At 37.5% G+C, this 17,750-nt stretch overlaps 3 protein-coding genes across 4 annotated transcripts; all 3 read right to left on the bottom strand.

Annotated features, from left to right (window-relative positions):
• Nucleotides 1-2,283: 2,283 nt before the first annotated feature.
• On the bottom strand, nucleotides 2,284-3,687 carry LOC147282696 (uncharacterized). The gene has a single exon (XM_086248261.1). The coding sequence runs from the start codon at nucleotides 3,685-3,687 to the stop codon at nucleotides 2,284-2,286; it is 1,404 nt and encodes a 467-aa protein (XP_086104387.1).
• A 4,864-nt stretch (nucleotides 3,688-8,551) lies between these two features.
• On the bottom strand, nucleotides 8,552-13,666 carry LOC147282695 (hydroxymethylglutaryl-CoA lyase, mitochondrial-like). Of its 2 annotated transcripts, XM_086247170.1 has the most exons (8): nucleotides 13,571-13,666; nucleotides 13,278-13,487; nucleotides 12,932-13,114; nucleotides 11,899-11,979; nucleotides 11,648-11,811; nucleotides 10,889-11,025; nucleotides 9,197-9,312; nucleotides 8,552-8,913 (listed from the first exon to the last, which is right to left on the bottom strand). In XM_086247170.1, the coding sequence occupies exons 2-8, from the start codon at nucleotides 13,467-13,469 to the stop codon at nucleotides 8,665-8,667; spliced, it is 1,122 nt and encodes a 373-aa protein (XP_086103296.1). In that variant the 5' UTR covers nucleotides 13,470-13,487; nucleotides 13,571-13,666; the 3' UTR covers nucleotides 8,552-8,664. The 2 variants fall into 2 exon arrangements, with proteins under 2 accessions (XP_086103296.1, XP_086103298.1); XM_086247172.1 differs by lacking the exon at nucleotides 13,571-13,666 and having other exon boundaries at nucleotides 12,932-13,111; nucleotides 13,278-13,531.
• A 508-nt stretch (nucleotides 13,667-14,174) lies between these two features.
• Nucleotides 14,175-17,473, bottom strand: LOC147282694 (uncharacterized). The gene is made up of 4 exons (XM_086246862.1): nucleotides 15,835-17,473; nucleotides 15,586-15,716; nucleotides 15,384-15,459; nucleotides 14,175-15,295 (listed from the first exon to the last, which is right to left on the bottom strand). Exons 1-4 carry the CDS (start codon nucleotides 17,471-17,473, stop codon nucleotides 14,175-14,177), a joined length of 2,967 nt encoding a protein of 988 aa, XP_086102988.1.
• Between the last annotated feature and the right edge of the window lie 277 nt (nucleotides 17,474-17,750).

Genomic DNA, 17,750 nt, shown 5'->3' with positions numbered 1-17,750 from the left:
TTTGATGATATTTTAATTTACAGTACAACATGGGACCAACATTTGGAGCATCTAAAAATTGTACTGTCAATTTTGAGAGCTAACCAGTTGTTTGTAAAAAAAGAAAAATGTGCATTTGGGCAGAAAGAAGTGAAGTATTTGGGGCATGTGATTTCCAACAAAGGAGTTGCTGTAGATGAGTAGTTGAATGAGTCAAATAGCTAGTTTAATTCATGTTTTAGTTGTTGAGTAATTGTAGGAGTCAGCATATGGTTAGTTGAGAGTTAGTAGGAGTTATGTTGGTCCACTTGCTGTTGCAGAGTGGGGTGTTACGCTAAGAGTCGTGGGATTGTGTTCCTACTTTTAAAACCACTTCTTTCCCCTCAACTTGAAATTTCATTTGCAATTTGGAGAAGTCCCAAATAATAGGTCCCAACGTGCTCAACCATTGGGTTCCTAAAACAGCATCACATCCGTCCAATGGCAGTAGGTACATATCAACTGTAATTGGAACACCTTGGATCAGCATGCACATACCTTTACAAAGCCCTGCACTTGTAAGCTTTTCGCCATTTGCAACTGACACTTCAAACTTTCCAAAACCAGTGGGGTTAATGCCAATCTTTTTAGCAGCTCTATTACTTAAAAAATTATGTGTACTTCCAGAGTCCACCAAAATTATCATATGGTGCTTACCCACTTTACCGTTCACCCGCATTGTTTGAGGAGTCCGAGCCCCATAGATGGCATGGAGAGAGACTTCAGGCAATCCTTCTTCATCTATGTTATCTTCTGATGTAGCTTCTCCAACTTCTTCATTTTCTTCATCTGACCAGCAACCTTCAATAAGAAATAATTTCTTGCACCTGTGCCCCGGACTAAATTTCTCATCACAACTAAAGCAAAGTCATTTCTCTCTTCTTTCCTTCAGTTCAGCTGGGGACATCTGCTTGACTAGCATGAAATTACGGCGCCGTTCAAACTTCATAAGCCCATTGGGTAGGGGCCTCTTCACCTCCGAAATAACTGCTCGACGATTGGATTGATTGCGGGACTCATATAGTCGAGCCAAACCGATGGCGGCAGAAAGTGTTTGTGGCTTGCAAGCTTGCACATCTGTTTTAATATTCTCCTTCAGACCGCTCACAAAGCAACCAACTTGTTGATCTGGAGTCAGTCTTCCTGCTCTAATTAATAATTTCTCAAACTGGGTTTGGTAATCTCTCACCGTACCAGTTTGTTGTAGCTTTGTCAGGTCGCCAAAAAAGTCTTGAAATTGAGTTGGGCCATATCTGTCATGAAGCCCTTGCTTGAATGCCTCCCACGTGATAATGGGAGTTTCCTCCTTCATCAATTGAAACCATAGTTGAGCATCGCCCTCCAGATTAAATGAAGCTAGCGGCACTCTCTCTCCATCTTGAGTTTGGTGAATTTCAAAAAATTGTTCAGCTCGGCAGATCCAGCTTGTGGGATCTTCTGTCCCATTAAAGTGAGGAAAGTCCAGCTTCACCAACTTAGGGAGGTAAGAGCCAGTGGTGTTTGAAGTCCCTCCATTTCCGTTTGGTCGACCATTTCCGTTTTGATTTGTACTATGAGAGCTGTCACCAGTACGAGAAATTTGATCGAAGCGGGCATTCATAGCTGAGAACATTTCTTGCATCTCCTTAAGAATTTTCTCTTGGCCAGTAGCCAGGGAACTCACGTCATTCTCTAAACGTCCCAACCTCTGCTATGAATTGAAAATCTGTGTCATTGACGAATTGCTAGATGAGCTTCATGGTGCAAAATATTTTACCAAATTGGATCTTCGTTCCGGCTATCATCAAATCCGGATGCATCCTGGTGATATATCCAAGACAGCCTTTCGAACACACCAAGGGCATTATGAGTTTTTGGTAATGCCATTCGGCCTCACCAATGCACCCTCCACTTTCCAGTCACTCATGAATGAAGTCTTCAAAGAATACCTCCGTAAGTTTATATTGGTATTTTTTGATGATATTTTAATTTACAGTACAACATGGGACCAACATTTGGAGCATCTAAAAATTGTACTGTCAATTTTGAGAGCTAACCAGTTGTTTGTAAAAAAAGAAAAATGTGCATTTGGGCAGAAAGAAGTGAAGTATTTGGGGCATGTGATTTCCAACAAAGGAGTTGCTGTAGATGAGTAGTTGAATGAGTCAAATAGCTAGTTTAATTCATGTTTTAGTTGTTGAGTAATTGTAGGAGTCAGCATATGGTTAGTTGAGAGTTAGTAGGAGTTATGTTGGTCCACTTGCTGTTGCAGAGTGGGGTGTTACGCTAAGAGTCGTGGGATTGTGTTCCTACTTTTAAAACCACTTCTTTCCCCTCAACTTGAAATTTCATTTGCAATTTGGAGAAGTCCCAAATAATAGGTCCCAACGTGCTCAACCATTGGGTTCCTAAAACAGCATCACATCCGTCCAATGGCAGTAGGTACATATCAACTGTAATTGGAACACCTTGGATCAGCATGCACATACCTTTACAAAGCCCTGCACTTGTAAGCTTTTCGCCATTTGCAACTGACACTTCAAACTTTCCAAAACCAGTGGGGTTAATGCCAATCTTTTTAGCAGCTCTATTACTTAAAAAATTATGTGTACTTCCAGAGTCCACCAAAATTATCATATGGTGCTTACCCACTTTACCGTTCACCCGCATTGTTTGAGGAGTCCGAGCCCCATAGATGGCATGGAGAGAGACTTCAGGCAATCCTTCTTCATCTATGTTATCTTCTGATGTAGCTTCTCCAACTTCTTCATTTTCTTCATCTGACCAGCAACCTTCAATAAGAAATAATTTCTTGCACCTGTGCCCCGGACTAAATTTCTCATCACAATTAAAGCAAAGTCCTTTCTCTCTTCTTTCCTTCAGTTCAGCTGGGGACATCTGCTTGACTGGCATGAAATTACGGCGCCGTTCAAACTTCATAAGCCCATTGGGTAGGGGCCTCTTCACCTCCGAAATAACTGCTCGACGATTGGATTGATTGCGGGACTCATATAGTCGAGCCAAACCGATGGCGGCAGAAAGTGTTTGTGGCTTGCAAGCTTGCACATCTGTTTTAATATTCTCCTTCAGACCGCTCACAAAGCAACCAACTTGTTGATCTGGAGTCAGTCTTCCTGCTCTAATTAATAATTTCTCAAACTGGGTTTGGTAATCTCTCACCGTACCAGTTTGTTGTAGCTTTGTCAGGTCGCCAAAAAAGTCTTGAAATTGAGTTGGGCCATATCTGTCATGAAGCCCTTGCTTGAATGCCTCCCACGTGATAATGGGAGTTTCCTCCTTCATCAATTGAAACCATAGTTGAGCATCGCCCTCCAGATTAAATGAAGCTAGCGGCACTCTCTCTCCATCTTGAGTTTGGTGAATTTCAAAAAATTGTTCAGCTCGGCAGATCCAGCTTGTGGGATCTTCTGTCCCATTAAAGTGAGGAAAGTCCAGCTTCACCAACTTAGGGAGGTAAGAGCCAGTGGTGTTTGAAGTCCCTCCATTTCCGTTTGGTCGACCATTTCCGTTTTGATTTGTACTATGAGAGCTGTCACCAGTACGAGAAATTTGATCGAAGCGGGCATTCATAGCTGAGAACATTTCTTGCATCTCCTTAAGAATTTTCTCTTGGCCAGTAGCCAGGGAACTCACGTCATTCTCTAAACGTCCCAACCTCTGCTCCTCCATGCCTGGCTCTGATACCAACTTGTTACGTGCCAAAGTCACAGCCCGAGTAACTGGGCGATCTTGCAATGGAGGTGGGTCTTTCACTGGTGTTTTCTTCTTACGTCTTCCTATTGTTGTAGTTGAAAATATAACGACAAGGATAAATAGAATGGATTGGATTGCTTCGAGGGAACCCAAGACCTCCAAGTTAGACAAAGCTAACAAATTGAGATAAAAAGGTCGTGCTTCATTCTATTCAACAATGAAATTTATACAAGCAAGACTTGATAATGGAAAGCATAAAAGTAGGAACACAATCCCACGACTCTTAGCGTAACACCCCACTCTGCAACAGCAAGTGGACCAACATAACTCCTACTAACTCTCAACTAACCATATGCTGACTCCTACAATTACTCAACAACTAAAACATGAATTAAACTAGCTATTTGACTCATTCAACTACTCATCACGACCCAGCACGTAACAGATGGTAGTTTCAAGGGGGCTCCATTTGTATTTAAAGGAACCATATATTTTTTTGTAGTTCTTTGAGGAAGGTTTATTTGCTACGACTATTGATTAAGTTTATGGAATAATATTCGAGATTAAGGGTTTTAGTTAGCCTACAAGTAGGCCTTTATGTGTTTGAGGGTTGTAATAGACCTATCCAACTGAGAAGTTTCTTGTGAGTATTGAAACACACATAGTTTAGTAAATTTAGGGTTTAAGTGATTGTGAGCATGTGTATTAATTTATGGATTCTCATTTGAGAATTCGGAAGAGAGGAGTGACATATTATGAGTCCCTTAACGGTAAGGGCCTAACAACTTTCCAATATTCCCATAACTCTAACACATTCATTTAGTCATTTGACAAAAAACTACAGATCGATCCAGTGCCGTTTCTGACATTTTAGAGGCCCGGGGCGAAAATTTGAAATGGGCCCTTTGTACAATATATATAAAATTCTATAGACATATGTTTCATTTATTTTTACTTGAAAATTAAAAAGAAAATAATAAAATGATATCACACTTTATACAAATTTTGAATAAAAAACTTTGGACAGGAAATAATTAAAGTTATAGGGCCTTTGAACATACAAACTTTGAACAAAAAGAAATTAAAGTTGCAGTCCTTAGACTTGTCAAAAAGAGGTTCTTCAACAATTTGAGCAACTATATGATCAAATGCACCACCTAAAAAACACAATTACAATAAGATAAGGGCCAAAACAGTTAATGAAAATGCCTGAAGACATGGCTAAGAAAGAGATTAAGACTCAAGAGAAGATTGAAGAGGGGAGCTAAAGGCTAAAGCCTTAAGAATCGAATGGATTAACTTCAAGTCTTCAATTTAATTGAATCAATTAATTGAGGATTGAGGAAGAGGGCGACTGGGAAACTGGATTAGTCTGAGCGAGCTGAAAGCCTGAAAGAGAGAGAGACTGATAGGGAGAGTGAGATATTTGTTGAAGAAAAAAAACAAAAAACATTTCAACTTTCAACTTTCAACTTCTTCTTTTTTTTTTTTTTTCCCAAGGCATGTGCAATGATTATGCACTTTTGGGCCAATAACTTTAGACCTCATTTAAAAAAAATTATAATTTCTAACCACCAGCAATTATAAATACACACTAACGTTTTTTTTTTTTTATAACAACACACTCAGGCTACTCAGCAGCAATTATATATATATTTTTATTATTTTAAATATTATAATATATACTATATATATAATTAAAAAAAATTTGAGCCCCCCTTGAAATTGGGCCTTAGGCGGTCGCCCCTGGTGCCCTTGCTCAGGGACGGCTCTGGATCGATCAGCGTTTCAGGCCAATATATTAGTAGAGGAACTGCAACTACAGTTTTGGTTGATTTAAACTATCGTTTTAGTTGACTGCAACTATCGTTCTCGTTTAACTACAATTATAGTTGCAACATTGTAGTTACACTATATATTTCCCAAAAAAGAAAATTAACCCATACAACATATTTAAACAATCATATATACCCTAATTAAATCCCAAAAATATTGCAACTTTGTAGTTACACTATATATTTCCAAAAAAGAAAATTAACCCATAAAACATATTTAAAACAGTCATATATACCCTAATTAAATCCCAAAAATATTTAGGTATTTTCTGGAGAAAAAAATAATCAGACTACAGTTAAAAGTTGTCAATCCATTGGTGCTCAATCGACAATCTAATGAAAACATAATATATTATGGAGTGGGTTAAAAGTGATATTACCATACCCACTTAATTGGAACTGGCTTTGCGAGGATTGGCGGGGTCAGGGAATTTTTGCCACCCACACTCCTGGTGCATGCAAAATCTATCCTTAATTTAATGTTATGAAATCTCGATGTCCTTAGAGGTTCCAAATAAAAAATTCATTATGTTCGGTATTTTTAAAAGTTGTCAGCCATTTTCGAATAGAAATTTGAGATTAATTTAGTGGTAGAAGAGTCTATAAGCTCTTCTTTTGTAATTTTCTTATTTTGTTCTACTTAGTGGATTGTCGTTATTGCAGTGAACCACATAAATCTCATCTTTCGAAAAAAATGACAAATTTGGTCTCTATAGTTTGTATGTTTTTCAACCAGAGATCTCTATAGTTTCAATTTTTTCAATTAGGTACATGTAGTTTAGTTTCGATAACAATTAATGACAAACTAAAAAGTCCATCAATGTTTTAGATGAAAATGTTAGTTCTTTATGCTTTAAATCAAGTTTTATAACCTATTTAATGCATAAATGTTTGATTAAGGCATAAAGAAATTGCATTTTTGCCTAAAAAATTGATGAATTTTTCGATTTGTCTTTAATTGTATTTGAAACTAAACTACCAGTACCTTAATTGAAAAATAAAACTCCTAATTGCCATTTTGGTTAGTTCAAGTAGTGAAGGAGGGGTTGGATAATAAGATAGGATTAAGACAGATTAACGGTTTGAATCCCTACAATGTATCAAAGCAAAATAGATGCAAGTCAATAAGAAAGGTACAAAGGAACCTATAGATATGATCAGAATATGAACATTTGTGCATTCAGCTTCCCTACCTTTTTCCATCTTATTGCTTCCATACTTGCATTGCATCAACATTAATTTCCACTTCCCTACATCAAACAATCCAATGTCCTCTTATTATGAAAAAGAAAAAAAGAAAAAACTATGTACCCCAAATGGCGCAACTTATCCCAAACCCGGAAATTGTTGGAGACCCACCAGCAAAAGGAAAGAACCCCACATCATGGGTGAAAAAAACCACAAAGTCTGAAGCAACCAGAAAAAGGCCTTAAAAGCCTGGCCTTCATTTATTAATTAGACCCACAAACTACCAAATAGCAGTACAATAATTAAGTTCAAAACCTATCAAAGCAAGCACACTAGGACACTCCACAAAAACTCACGAATACCCAAAACTTGAAAACTCCTGAACCAGATTTTCTTTTTCCTTTTCCCCCAAAGCTTCATTACTCAATGGATTATTTAATTGTTAAAATGAAAAATAGAGAACCATATGGTTTATTATATTTGCCCAGTGGGATGTTCTTTATTGAATTTGTGAAATTTTCTTTCCCAAAGCAGAAAAACAGGTCTGGACCAATTAAAGAGGTCTTCAATGCACCAATTGGTAAAATCCATGTGAAGGCATCAACAAACTTTCTCCGACCACCAACCAATCCTTCAAATATGTAGTTGTGCTTCTCATGGATATCTGTGAGTACTGTGTCATTTTGTGAAGAATTTTAAGTCCTCTGTGGAAGATTTTAAGGGGGTATGAAGTATGTGATGCTTGACCAAAAATAAAAAAAAGAAGTATTTGATGCAAAAATTAATTACTTACATCACAAGTGGATTGTCTATTATTAATTTAAAACAAAGATGTTTCAAACATCAATGACAATTAAAGAATTCAGAAATTGAGGACATAGTTTTCAGATTTCCTTATTCCAACCCTGCTTTTAGTGCTTCAAACTTTTTGACCAAGGGCAATTGGCCCTTACATATCTGTATGCAGTTTGCAAATGACAACCACACAAATTAAGATGTGTCTATTGTTGGGAGCCCACGTTGACCTCTAAGTTACATTGATATATATTGTCCCCAACTGATAAACCGACAAGGCAAAATTGCGGCACTCGTTTTATCTCTTACATTTTAGGGTTTAGCTCCCAAATTGTGAGCTCCAACCAAGAGCTGAGCCACACACTTTAAACTCTACGTAGATCATTCTACATCCTAAATAATGAACCCTGTTGAGAACGGGATCAAAATCTGAAAAAATAAAAAATAAAAAGAAAACTCCCAACGGATCATCCTACTGAATTTTTTGCCTTGCGTCCTGCTCCGCCTGCTCCGCATTATAACGCTCTGCAACGGATCCGGTTTGGTTGGTCAAGACAGGTTGGGTTCTTGGCCCAAGGATAGTCAAGGGCTTTGAGTAATCATATCCATCCGATGGACTCAAGTCTATGATGAATGATGAGGTAGGATAGTACTAACCCTCGCTTGACCAGTGTAACATTACTGTATTAGGCACTAAGCTTAATATGTAAGATATATGACTATATGCGATAGGCTTGCATAACTACAATGCTGCTGTTTGACTCAACACATATAAAAAGAAAACCCATTAGACCTGTTTTAAGCTGTGGGTTAATTGCTGCTCTCAGATTGTAGAGCGCTCACAAGAGCTTAAAATCAGACGCTGGGTTCTACAATCTCTTGCGCACAACATCCTTAATCACTTTTACCCATGTGAGTTAGGTCTACCTCTAGTCCTTAATCACCTCACTCTTTTGCACCAATATACTAGTATTTTTACATTCTTCATTAACATAACATCTTAAAGTAACCGACCCTCTTGATTAAGGCAATAAACTTGGCCCAATTAGATTGTTATATTATATAAATTGGAGCTCTATTCATACATTCGTTTACAATATGGAGAGAGGTAACATAATCTAGTGCTTCTGGTACCTTATAGCTTAGAGACATGAGCTGTGACTGTACTCAAGGCAACTGCTGTCTTTGAACCAGATGAGCGCCCCAAGTGCCTGCAGATAAAGTCCCCAGCCAACATGAGCTTTTTAAGGTCTACGTTGGTCTTCACTCCAAGTCCATTAAGCATGTATACGACATCCTCTGTGGCAACATTGCCAGAAGCACCTTTAGCATATGGACAACCCCCAAGACCAGAGACCGATGAATCCACTGTACCGATCCCTATCTGCTATGATTAAAAAATTTTCATTAAAATAATATTGCCTTACAACATTGGGAGATTAGTTGGAGATCTAGAATTATGGTCTTTTTTGTTATGTATTACCTAAAAAGGGAAATCAGACACATTTAGAAAGTGGCCATTTTGAAGGCACATGAGCGAGAAAAATTACAAATGGAGATCTTGACAAAAATTTCATTTAAATCAAGCAGTATACAAGCTTCACTCATTTAGGATGCTAGGAAAAACAACTTGGAGTCACTTATGAAATCACCCAAAGTGTGATTACCTGGAGTGATGCTAATATGTTTGAAAGAGCTTGCCCATAAGTGTCATGGAAATGGACAGCAAGCTTATCAATGGGGACCACATCAATAACAGCTTCAAGCATTGAAATGACGGTACCTGGAAAGAAAAAAATTAAACCATAAAAGTTAATAAACAAATACATGGTAACAGCACGCTGAAGTTTACATGAGCTCAAAGATGTACACAAGTGATTAAGCAATTTTATCAGTTTTTAGAAGAAACAGAATTTTATTACCATGCACAAAAAAAATTACATAGCAGTGGACTAGAGATCTACTACAAAAGATACAACACGGATTGAACCAGGCAGTACAAGCATGACCAGCCAGAACAAAGAGCTTAAAGGAAGATTAACACAATGCAGCCTTCCAATTAATCAAAATATTCAAAAAAGAAAGGTCCCTAGTCAAAATATTCAAAGCCCACAGTGCAGACCAAAATAATATTCTTTCCTGTAAATCATCCTTCCTGCCTATCCCTGACCTTGTCTTCAGAAATTCTTTTATTTCTCTCTAACCACAAAATACAACAAGCACCAAACATCCCCACAGGATTTAGCCTTCTTCCCACCCCCTAACACCTTGTGTTTTTCACTCAACAAGGAGTAGCATCCCATTGGTACTACCCAGTCTCCTCTTTTGAAACATGTCACATGTGTTTATCTTTCCATGTACCACTGCCCAAGCAAGAACCTTGACCTTGGAAGGAGATTTTGATACCCAGAACCGAAAAGCAGGGTCGAATAATGGATATTGAGAAGAGTCACTTAGAAAGCTGCTTAGAATTAACCAAAAAACTCTTGGATGCCACTAAACAGTATCTCCTTGCATCACCTCTAGAAGGGTATAAGCGAACACTCTCCAGCAGCAAAAGCATCAAAGATATTTCCTCTGCCTCTGCATCATTTAAGTTCCTCCTAAACTCAAAATTCAAACTCAGTGGATAAAGAAACAGGTCAGAAAATCTAGCTATTGCTGAACTTCGGTAGCTAGACAGATTATATAGTCGAGGAAACAGAAGCTTCAGAGCATAAAGTGTTTGTAACTCTCTCTCTCTCTCTCTCTCTCTCTCTCTCTCTCTAATTTTATGTGGTTTTCATGTTGAAGGAGACCGCAATTAACAAAGTCAAAAAGGTGCTTAATAGATACAACTGTTGGGAAGTGAATTTGATACATCATTGTTTAAGCATGGAATGTGCTAACATTGCAAGAGCATCTACTACCTAAGTTCGCTTCGGAAATGCAGAAACTATGTGGAAATGAATGCATAGATAATGTGGAGATGAAAGATAGACTAAAGTAGATCACAATATCACCAATCAAAGAGGTAAGTTCCCACCCTTGGAATTAGCCTAGGGAAATTCTATTTATAAGTAACTCAGCTTCCTTTGATTTTCTAGTTGAAAGAGTTAGTCCTATAGTTCGATAGATGCAACATCTTGTATTTCCATATCCAACCCAGTGATTGTAAGCTACAATATAGAGGTCTGAGTGCACACAGGAACTGGGGAACTGTCTGAGAGCCAGTATAGCATGGAACATGAGAATAACATATTTTGGAACTAAAGAAGCAAGACAATTATAGTTTTTGGAACTAATGAGGCAAGACAATTATATCAGCTTGGATGACAACCAACTAGATTAAACAGAAGCTAAGGCAGCACTAAAATTACCTGGAGTCCCAACACCAATTGTATCACCAAGAGAAATGTCAGAGCAACCCATATCGTAAAGTTCTTTGGCAACATATGCTACTTGTGATGGGGGTACCATTCCTTCCACTGGACACCCCACGACACAAGATATATATCTAAAAAGATCAGAGACATTGTCATAATGCATAAAACTCATATCACATTACTTCTGTTGACTCATAAGCAATGACCATAAATAACAAATGAAAAATATTTGAAACTCAACATTTGTCCCCAGAGATATAAGTGATATGCAAAAATTTAAATATTGTAGACAATACAGACAAAGAAAAGGAGGTAATAGAAGTCTAAGATCCTCATGAAAATTTGGATTTGAATATTTGTTGGTCAGGATGCAATTGAAAATTTGTAAGCAATCTAAAGCAATTGTCATGATTCCAGGAAAAAAAAAAAAAGAATAGTGTTGTAATTAAACAGATAGCAATAACTGATGGAGTTAGAGTTGAAAATCATCCTTGGGGACCTTACAGAACTTCTAAAAATCACAAGTAATAATGCCAACAAGTAGTCACAGGAAAAAAAACTTAATGTTTCCAAAATATAGAATGGTAGAAGATAAAAAATTCCAAATAGAATCAAGGGAAAATATTATTTTGAAAGAAAGTAATTAGTTCTAGTGGGAGTGAGCCTGTCTGTCGACCTCCCCCCCCCCCCCAAAACCCACCCAATCCCACACACACAAAAAGAGAAAAAGCTAAAAGGAATTAGAAGACATACCCACGAACAGGAATTGAAAGCTTCATAGCAGCAATAGCTACATCACGGTAACGAATGAGACTATCTTTGATACTGCAATTTATATTTGATTTTGAAAAAGACTCGGAAGCTGAGGCAAAGATGGCAACTTCCCTTGCACCAGCAGCAACAGCCGCCTCAAAACCCTACAAGAAAGCTCTACACAATATGAATAAGTCCACCCATCTTCTTATGAGTTTATAGTTTTAAGTTGTTCACTAGAAAATGCTTACTTTAAGATTAGGTGTTAAGACAGGAAATCTAGCACCTTCAAGATTCCGAATTGCTTCCATTACATTTTTTGCATCTGCCAGCTGAAATTTTAAAGATCAGAAAGACGCAAATGAATTTGTAAAGCCAACCAACAGTAAGTCTTGTGTAGGTAAAGTAATCCAGTCGTGAAAAACCATAGCCAATGAAGAAAATGAATTTGAAGATGCACTAAATTTTGTTTTATAAGTGAAAGTGAGGTTTCAAGGGGACCCAACACAAGTACAGGAGCTGTATATAAAAAAAATAAAAGAAGAAGGAACAAAGAAAGCTAAAAACATACACGAGCTAGAAAATCAAGCAATAGTTACTCAGAAGTGGCAGACATCAAACAGACACAAAAAAAAAAAAAAAGTATTTGAAAATTATCTTAAAGACTCCAAAATTGGAAGCTCAATTCCGTCAACAACCTACTATTCCTTTGCAACAATATGCACCAGATCAAACATAAAGGCATTACCCTCCAAACTGCCCGTCAATTCTTCTTACAAACTTATCATGACACTCAGATGATAGATCAAAACTAGGTCCCAGCATAACCCAAGATTCATATGCAATCACAATGATAGAATGGTATAGCAAAAGAATCAACCAGATATGTTTACTAGATGAAAAGAAAATTGATTATGTTTCATCACTTAAGCTGACAACTTCAGTACAGATCCTTATATAGTCCATAATCCATATACGACCCTTCATAGCCCCAAGTTTGGGAAGAAAAACAAGAAAGCATTGATTTCAAACGATTCATTGTATATAGCTATTTCAAATATATTGTATCTATTTATTTCAAATGCATTCTTTTAACTTATCTAGCCTTATTGTCAAAATCCAAATCCTTTCATTTAAATCATTACATCCAAATGGACCCTTAAAGTATTTCATACATTTTCTCCAATGTATACTTTAGAGGCGTCCAAGAACAATAATAAGTAATAACTGTTTATGATACCCAATGCCATTTTATCAATAAAATCAAGAAAAATAACTGTTTACCTGCGGAACCCATTTGGGTGAGACAAAACTTGTAGCCTCAACAACAGGCAATCCTGAAGAAACTAGCATTTCTATCAATTTAACCTTTACAGCAGTAGGAACAATCTGCTTCTCATTCTGCAGTCCATCCCTTGGACCAACTTCTACTATCTTCACAAACTCTGGAATGCTCTTTAAAATCTTCTGGGTAACAAAATTAATAGATTATACGAAGGAATTCACTCAAGGAATCATACATAGGTGCAATTCAATCATATGGGTACAAGTAGTGTACAACTCCAAATCACGTATAAACAAATACTTGAAATAACTCTTGGGTTTATTTGAATATATGGAATAAACATACATTAATTGATTCCCTCGTGGAACTTTGATTGCAAAGCGAGCTTAAATGACGAATTGACAAAGACCGAGCCTCAAATCCCTCAACATCATTACCAGCTGCCCTATAATTCCGACCCAATCCTGAAACCGATCCATTCGTATACGCATTCCTCATTTGTCTGGACAACTTATGCAAAAGCTTCGCCGCAAACATTGCATTGAATCTACAACGCTGAGCGAAAGGATGTTAATTGTTGTAAAATTTTGACAAAAACAAAAAGGAACGAAGTCATTTTCAAATTGAATTGAAGCCACCTTAATTAGACGAGATTTTAACAGTTTGCTTGCAGTCCAATGTTTTAAGTAAGAAATTGGGGGAGAGTGAGAGCTCTGTGTGCGAGAAGAAAAGAATTTTTTTTATCGTAACCGATACATCAGGGTAACTAATTGAACTGTTGTTAAAATTGTTAAATAATATGTTTACTTGTTTCGTTTTAAAGACTATAATATTAATAATATTCATTTATATTATGAGACATAGATACATCAGGTGTAACCAAGGAATAAAATTTCGAGCTTCGAGGAAATTTCGATGGAAATTTCGATGGAAATTTCGACGGAAATTTCGAAGATTTTTAAATTTCGACAAAAATTCGACGGAAACGATGGAAATTATTATCAAAATACGGAAATTTTGAATGAAACTTCACAATATGTTTATTTAACATATTATCTACTACATTGATAAAAAACATTGAAAAAAACCAAATTATATGGTAGGTTTCATGTGATATATGATGAATATAATGCGCGCTGGAGGCAAATACTGTTAAAAAAATGCTTCACTAATTAATAATTACTTCAATAACACCTCAATTTTATTTTTACTATAATATTGCCACATGAATTACAAAAGTAATCAATACCACATAGAGTTTCTAGGAGGTTCAAAATTTCCGCTGTCTTCAGTATCATCATGTCCAGAGTAGGTGTACTGTGAAGAATAATCATCCCAAGATACTTCTCCAGCATAATTTTGCATGTAATTGCCAACATGCCAACCATATGGATCAGGAACCTGTTGTGGTTGAATTTGCCCATAAGCATACTCATTTGAAGAGGTTGTCTCTTGTTGTGCCAATGAGTTACTATCAGACTCAACCAAGTAAGGCAGATGTGGTGGGTAGAATATTGGAGGGTTTTGTCCATAATTGTAATTGTCACTTCCTACCCCCATAGAGCCAAAAGTGGTGGATAATGAATCCTCTTCTTCTTGTGCCAAACTCTCATGACCTCTTTGTCTGCGACTATAGTCTTTTCCTATGGCACCAATTCCTGGTCCGGCACGCCTACTCCCATGATCCTCATCTTGTGTTGCATGTGTATAGTGTGCTTCGACAGAAAATGGGCTCATATACTCTTGAGAATGTCCAGTGACATCTTCATTTCCACCACCACCACCACCACTACCTCTACCACCACCACTACCTCTACCTCCACTGTTGGTAGGAGTGCCCGATCTTGTGCTAGAGTTGCCTGATCGAGAAGGATTAGTGGGAACTGGCTCAGTACGATGTGTCGACCTTGTTTGCATAAGGTCATTCAAACTTGTAGTAGGGCTCACCTCCTCATTTAGAACTCTGTCCACATTGATACCTTCCTGACGTGCTTGAGCTGCAATATCAGGGTCTGGATTGCCTGCATCATCATCTAAATGGAGGGGCCTAATCCACTGATAAAGCTGGTTTTCCTCCACATCATCATCCCCTATAGCAGCATCATATATATCCAGCGGATCATATTCATCAACGCGATCCTCCTCTGCTTTCTTATCTCGAAGTGCAAGCCTCATATTATAGTAGCAATATACCATTTTTTCTAACCTACTATATGAGAGCCTGTTTCGTTGTTTGGTGTGTATGAGTGCGAAAGTGCTCCAGTTTCTTTCGCAAGCTGATGATGACGCCGTTTGTGATAAAACTTTGATGGCTAACTTCCTCACAGTAGGCGCATCACTCCCATACATGATCCACCATTCACCTGAAATGAAAAATTTGTTTGTGTAAGTGTAACTATAAAAATAAATAATTAAGTTAATCTAACTAATACAAGTAAGATGTATACTCACTAGGAGACATTCGTGATCTAGCGGCCTTTGCAGCTCGCTCTCCGAACATTTTCCGAGCATCTTTAAAATAAGTTAACTAGATACAAATACAATACAAATTATACAATATCAATCAAATATATAATTTAAGACAATCAAATTCTATAAAGTATTAATATTTTTCGTAAGGATTCTTATGGGCCTTATGGCAAATTATTTTTACCTCATTTCCAAATTGGCCAACTTGTGGTGAATCGGGATCCAATTTGGAGAATACGTTGTGCACAGCCCGAATAAGTTCACCATCATCTCCAACGCCAGGTCTATACTGATAGCGAGGATTCAAATAATAGGCTGCAATCATGCATCAAGTAAATATAGAAATATATAATTAGTAATTTAGTTCATTAATTGAAAGCTAAATCAATTAAAAAAATGCGGAACCAAAATAACAAATAAATTATTGGGTTACCTGCTGCGTGCAAATCGTGTTGTAACGTTTTAAACCATCGATCATTGATGATTTTTATTACCCACCGTGCACCCTGTTTTTTTTCTAGTTCTTCCTTCACGACACGCATTAACTCATAAATGGATCCCATTGTAGGATACACTTCTGTGTCCACAATACGTAAAACTACGTAGAGAGGTTCAAACAGACCGCACACCTTATGCACCTGTTGCCAAAAAGAGTGATCAAGAACTATATTTTCAACGGTGATGCCTGCATCTGAACGCCGGAAATTGCTACGACCCCAATCATCACTGGTGAACAATTGCTTCAGCCCCATCATCTTACCATACAAACTATCCAATGCAATATAGTTTGTAGCAAATCGGGTGGCACCAGGACGAACAATATCTCCCTTCGTGATCTCTCGCATCTTTGCCAACAACCAGTTATGGTTGTAAATATAATTCGTGATCATTCTGGCTTTTTTAATCACATTAGCAACCTGCTCTTTCTTCCCCATCTCTTCAAACATTAGATCAATGCAATGTGCTGCACACGACGTCCAGTACACATTGTATTTGTTCATTAACTTCTTACCTGCTTTGACAAATGCGGAACCATTGTCGGTCACAACTTGAACAACATTCTCCTCTCCAACCTCCGTGATTACATCCTTCAGTAGCCCATAAATATATTTATGATCCTTTATGCAATCTGAAGAATCAACGGACTTAAGGAATACCGACTTCCCTCTTGAGTAGGCCATGAAGTTAATGATAGACAGTTTGGTTGGACCTGTCCAACCATCGCACATGATTGTGCAACCATAAGTTGCCCAATCAGTCTTCAATTTGTTAACATGCTCTTGCATTTCTTGAAACTCCTGGTCCAAAAATCCGGTGCGTATCTGATAGGGTGTTGGAGGTTCCACTCCTACTCCTGCCTGTTGACATCCTATCACCAAATTTTTGAAATGATGAGATGCTGCTTTTGAAGGAGGAACATTTTCATATATGAAGAACTTGCTGATCAAGCGTTGCATCCCATCTTTGATTGACCCTCCAGAAAAGAGATTTTTAACACTCTTTTGGCGTGCTTGAGCTGCCTTGTACAAGCTTGGTGCCACTGGAGGTGTTGGTCGTGAATCTCGTGATTCCCTCATGCTTGATGCTCTTTGCATCTGTGCACCACTACTAGACCCAGAACCTTGTCCCCTATTTGGGACTTTATGTGAGTGTTCTCTCTCCCATTCTGCTGCTCTAGAGGCTCGAAGTGCAGATCGAAATTCTCTTCGCTCTTGAGGCCCCATATCATCATTATGATCTTCATCATCATCATCTTCATCATCACTCAGCTCAATCTGACTTTGTCCTCGAAGCTCTTCTCTGATCTCTTCCATCCTTTGTATTTTTTTGCTTTTTTGGTGTTGTTTGTGTTGCATCCCTGCAATGATGAATTGTCTCACTTCTGGTGGGACACTATTGCATCGTTGCACATTGTGTCCAGGATCCAAACCACTAAGGTGGTATTTTAATCGTGTCACTCCAGCACCCTTCATTACAAGGCCACAATATTTGCATACTGAACCTTGTCTGCTACCTGGTAATGGATCGGCATGATCCCAAGCTGGATCACGTGATCTCCCTCCACTGGCCATTGAATCCTAAATTCCTAATAACAAAGAGACATACACAGTAACACAATAACAATAACAATTAAATTCCATGTTAATATCATATCAGTATATCACCAAGAAATTAATATCATATCAGTTATTAACTTATTACTAATTAGTAATTTCATATCATATTCATATTACCAATTGGCAATTCCATATTTCCATATTACTAATTTGTAATTTCATATCAATATTTATATATCATACAAATTACACAAATCATACAAATCAAAATCAACCTAAAATTATACAATCA

This window comes from Dryas octopetala, chromosome 6 (assembly GCF_963921425.1).
Source record: "Dryas octopetala chromosome 6, drDryOcto1.1, whole genome shotgun sequence".
Taxonomy (NCBI): domain Eukaryota; kingdom Viridiplantae; phylum Streptophyta; class Magnoliopsida; order Rosales; family Rosaceae; genus Dryas; species Dryas octopetala.
Note: the sequence above shows the minus strand (reverse complement) of the source record. Positions and strands in the feature narration are given on the sequence as shown.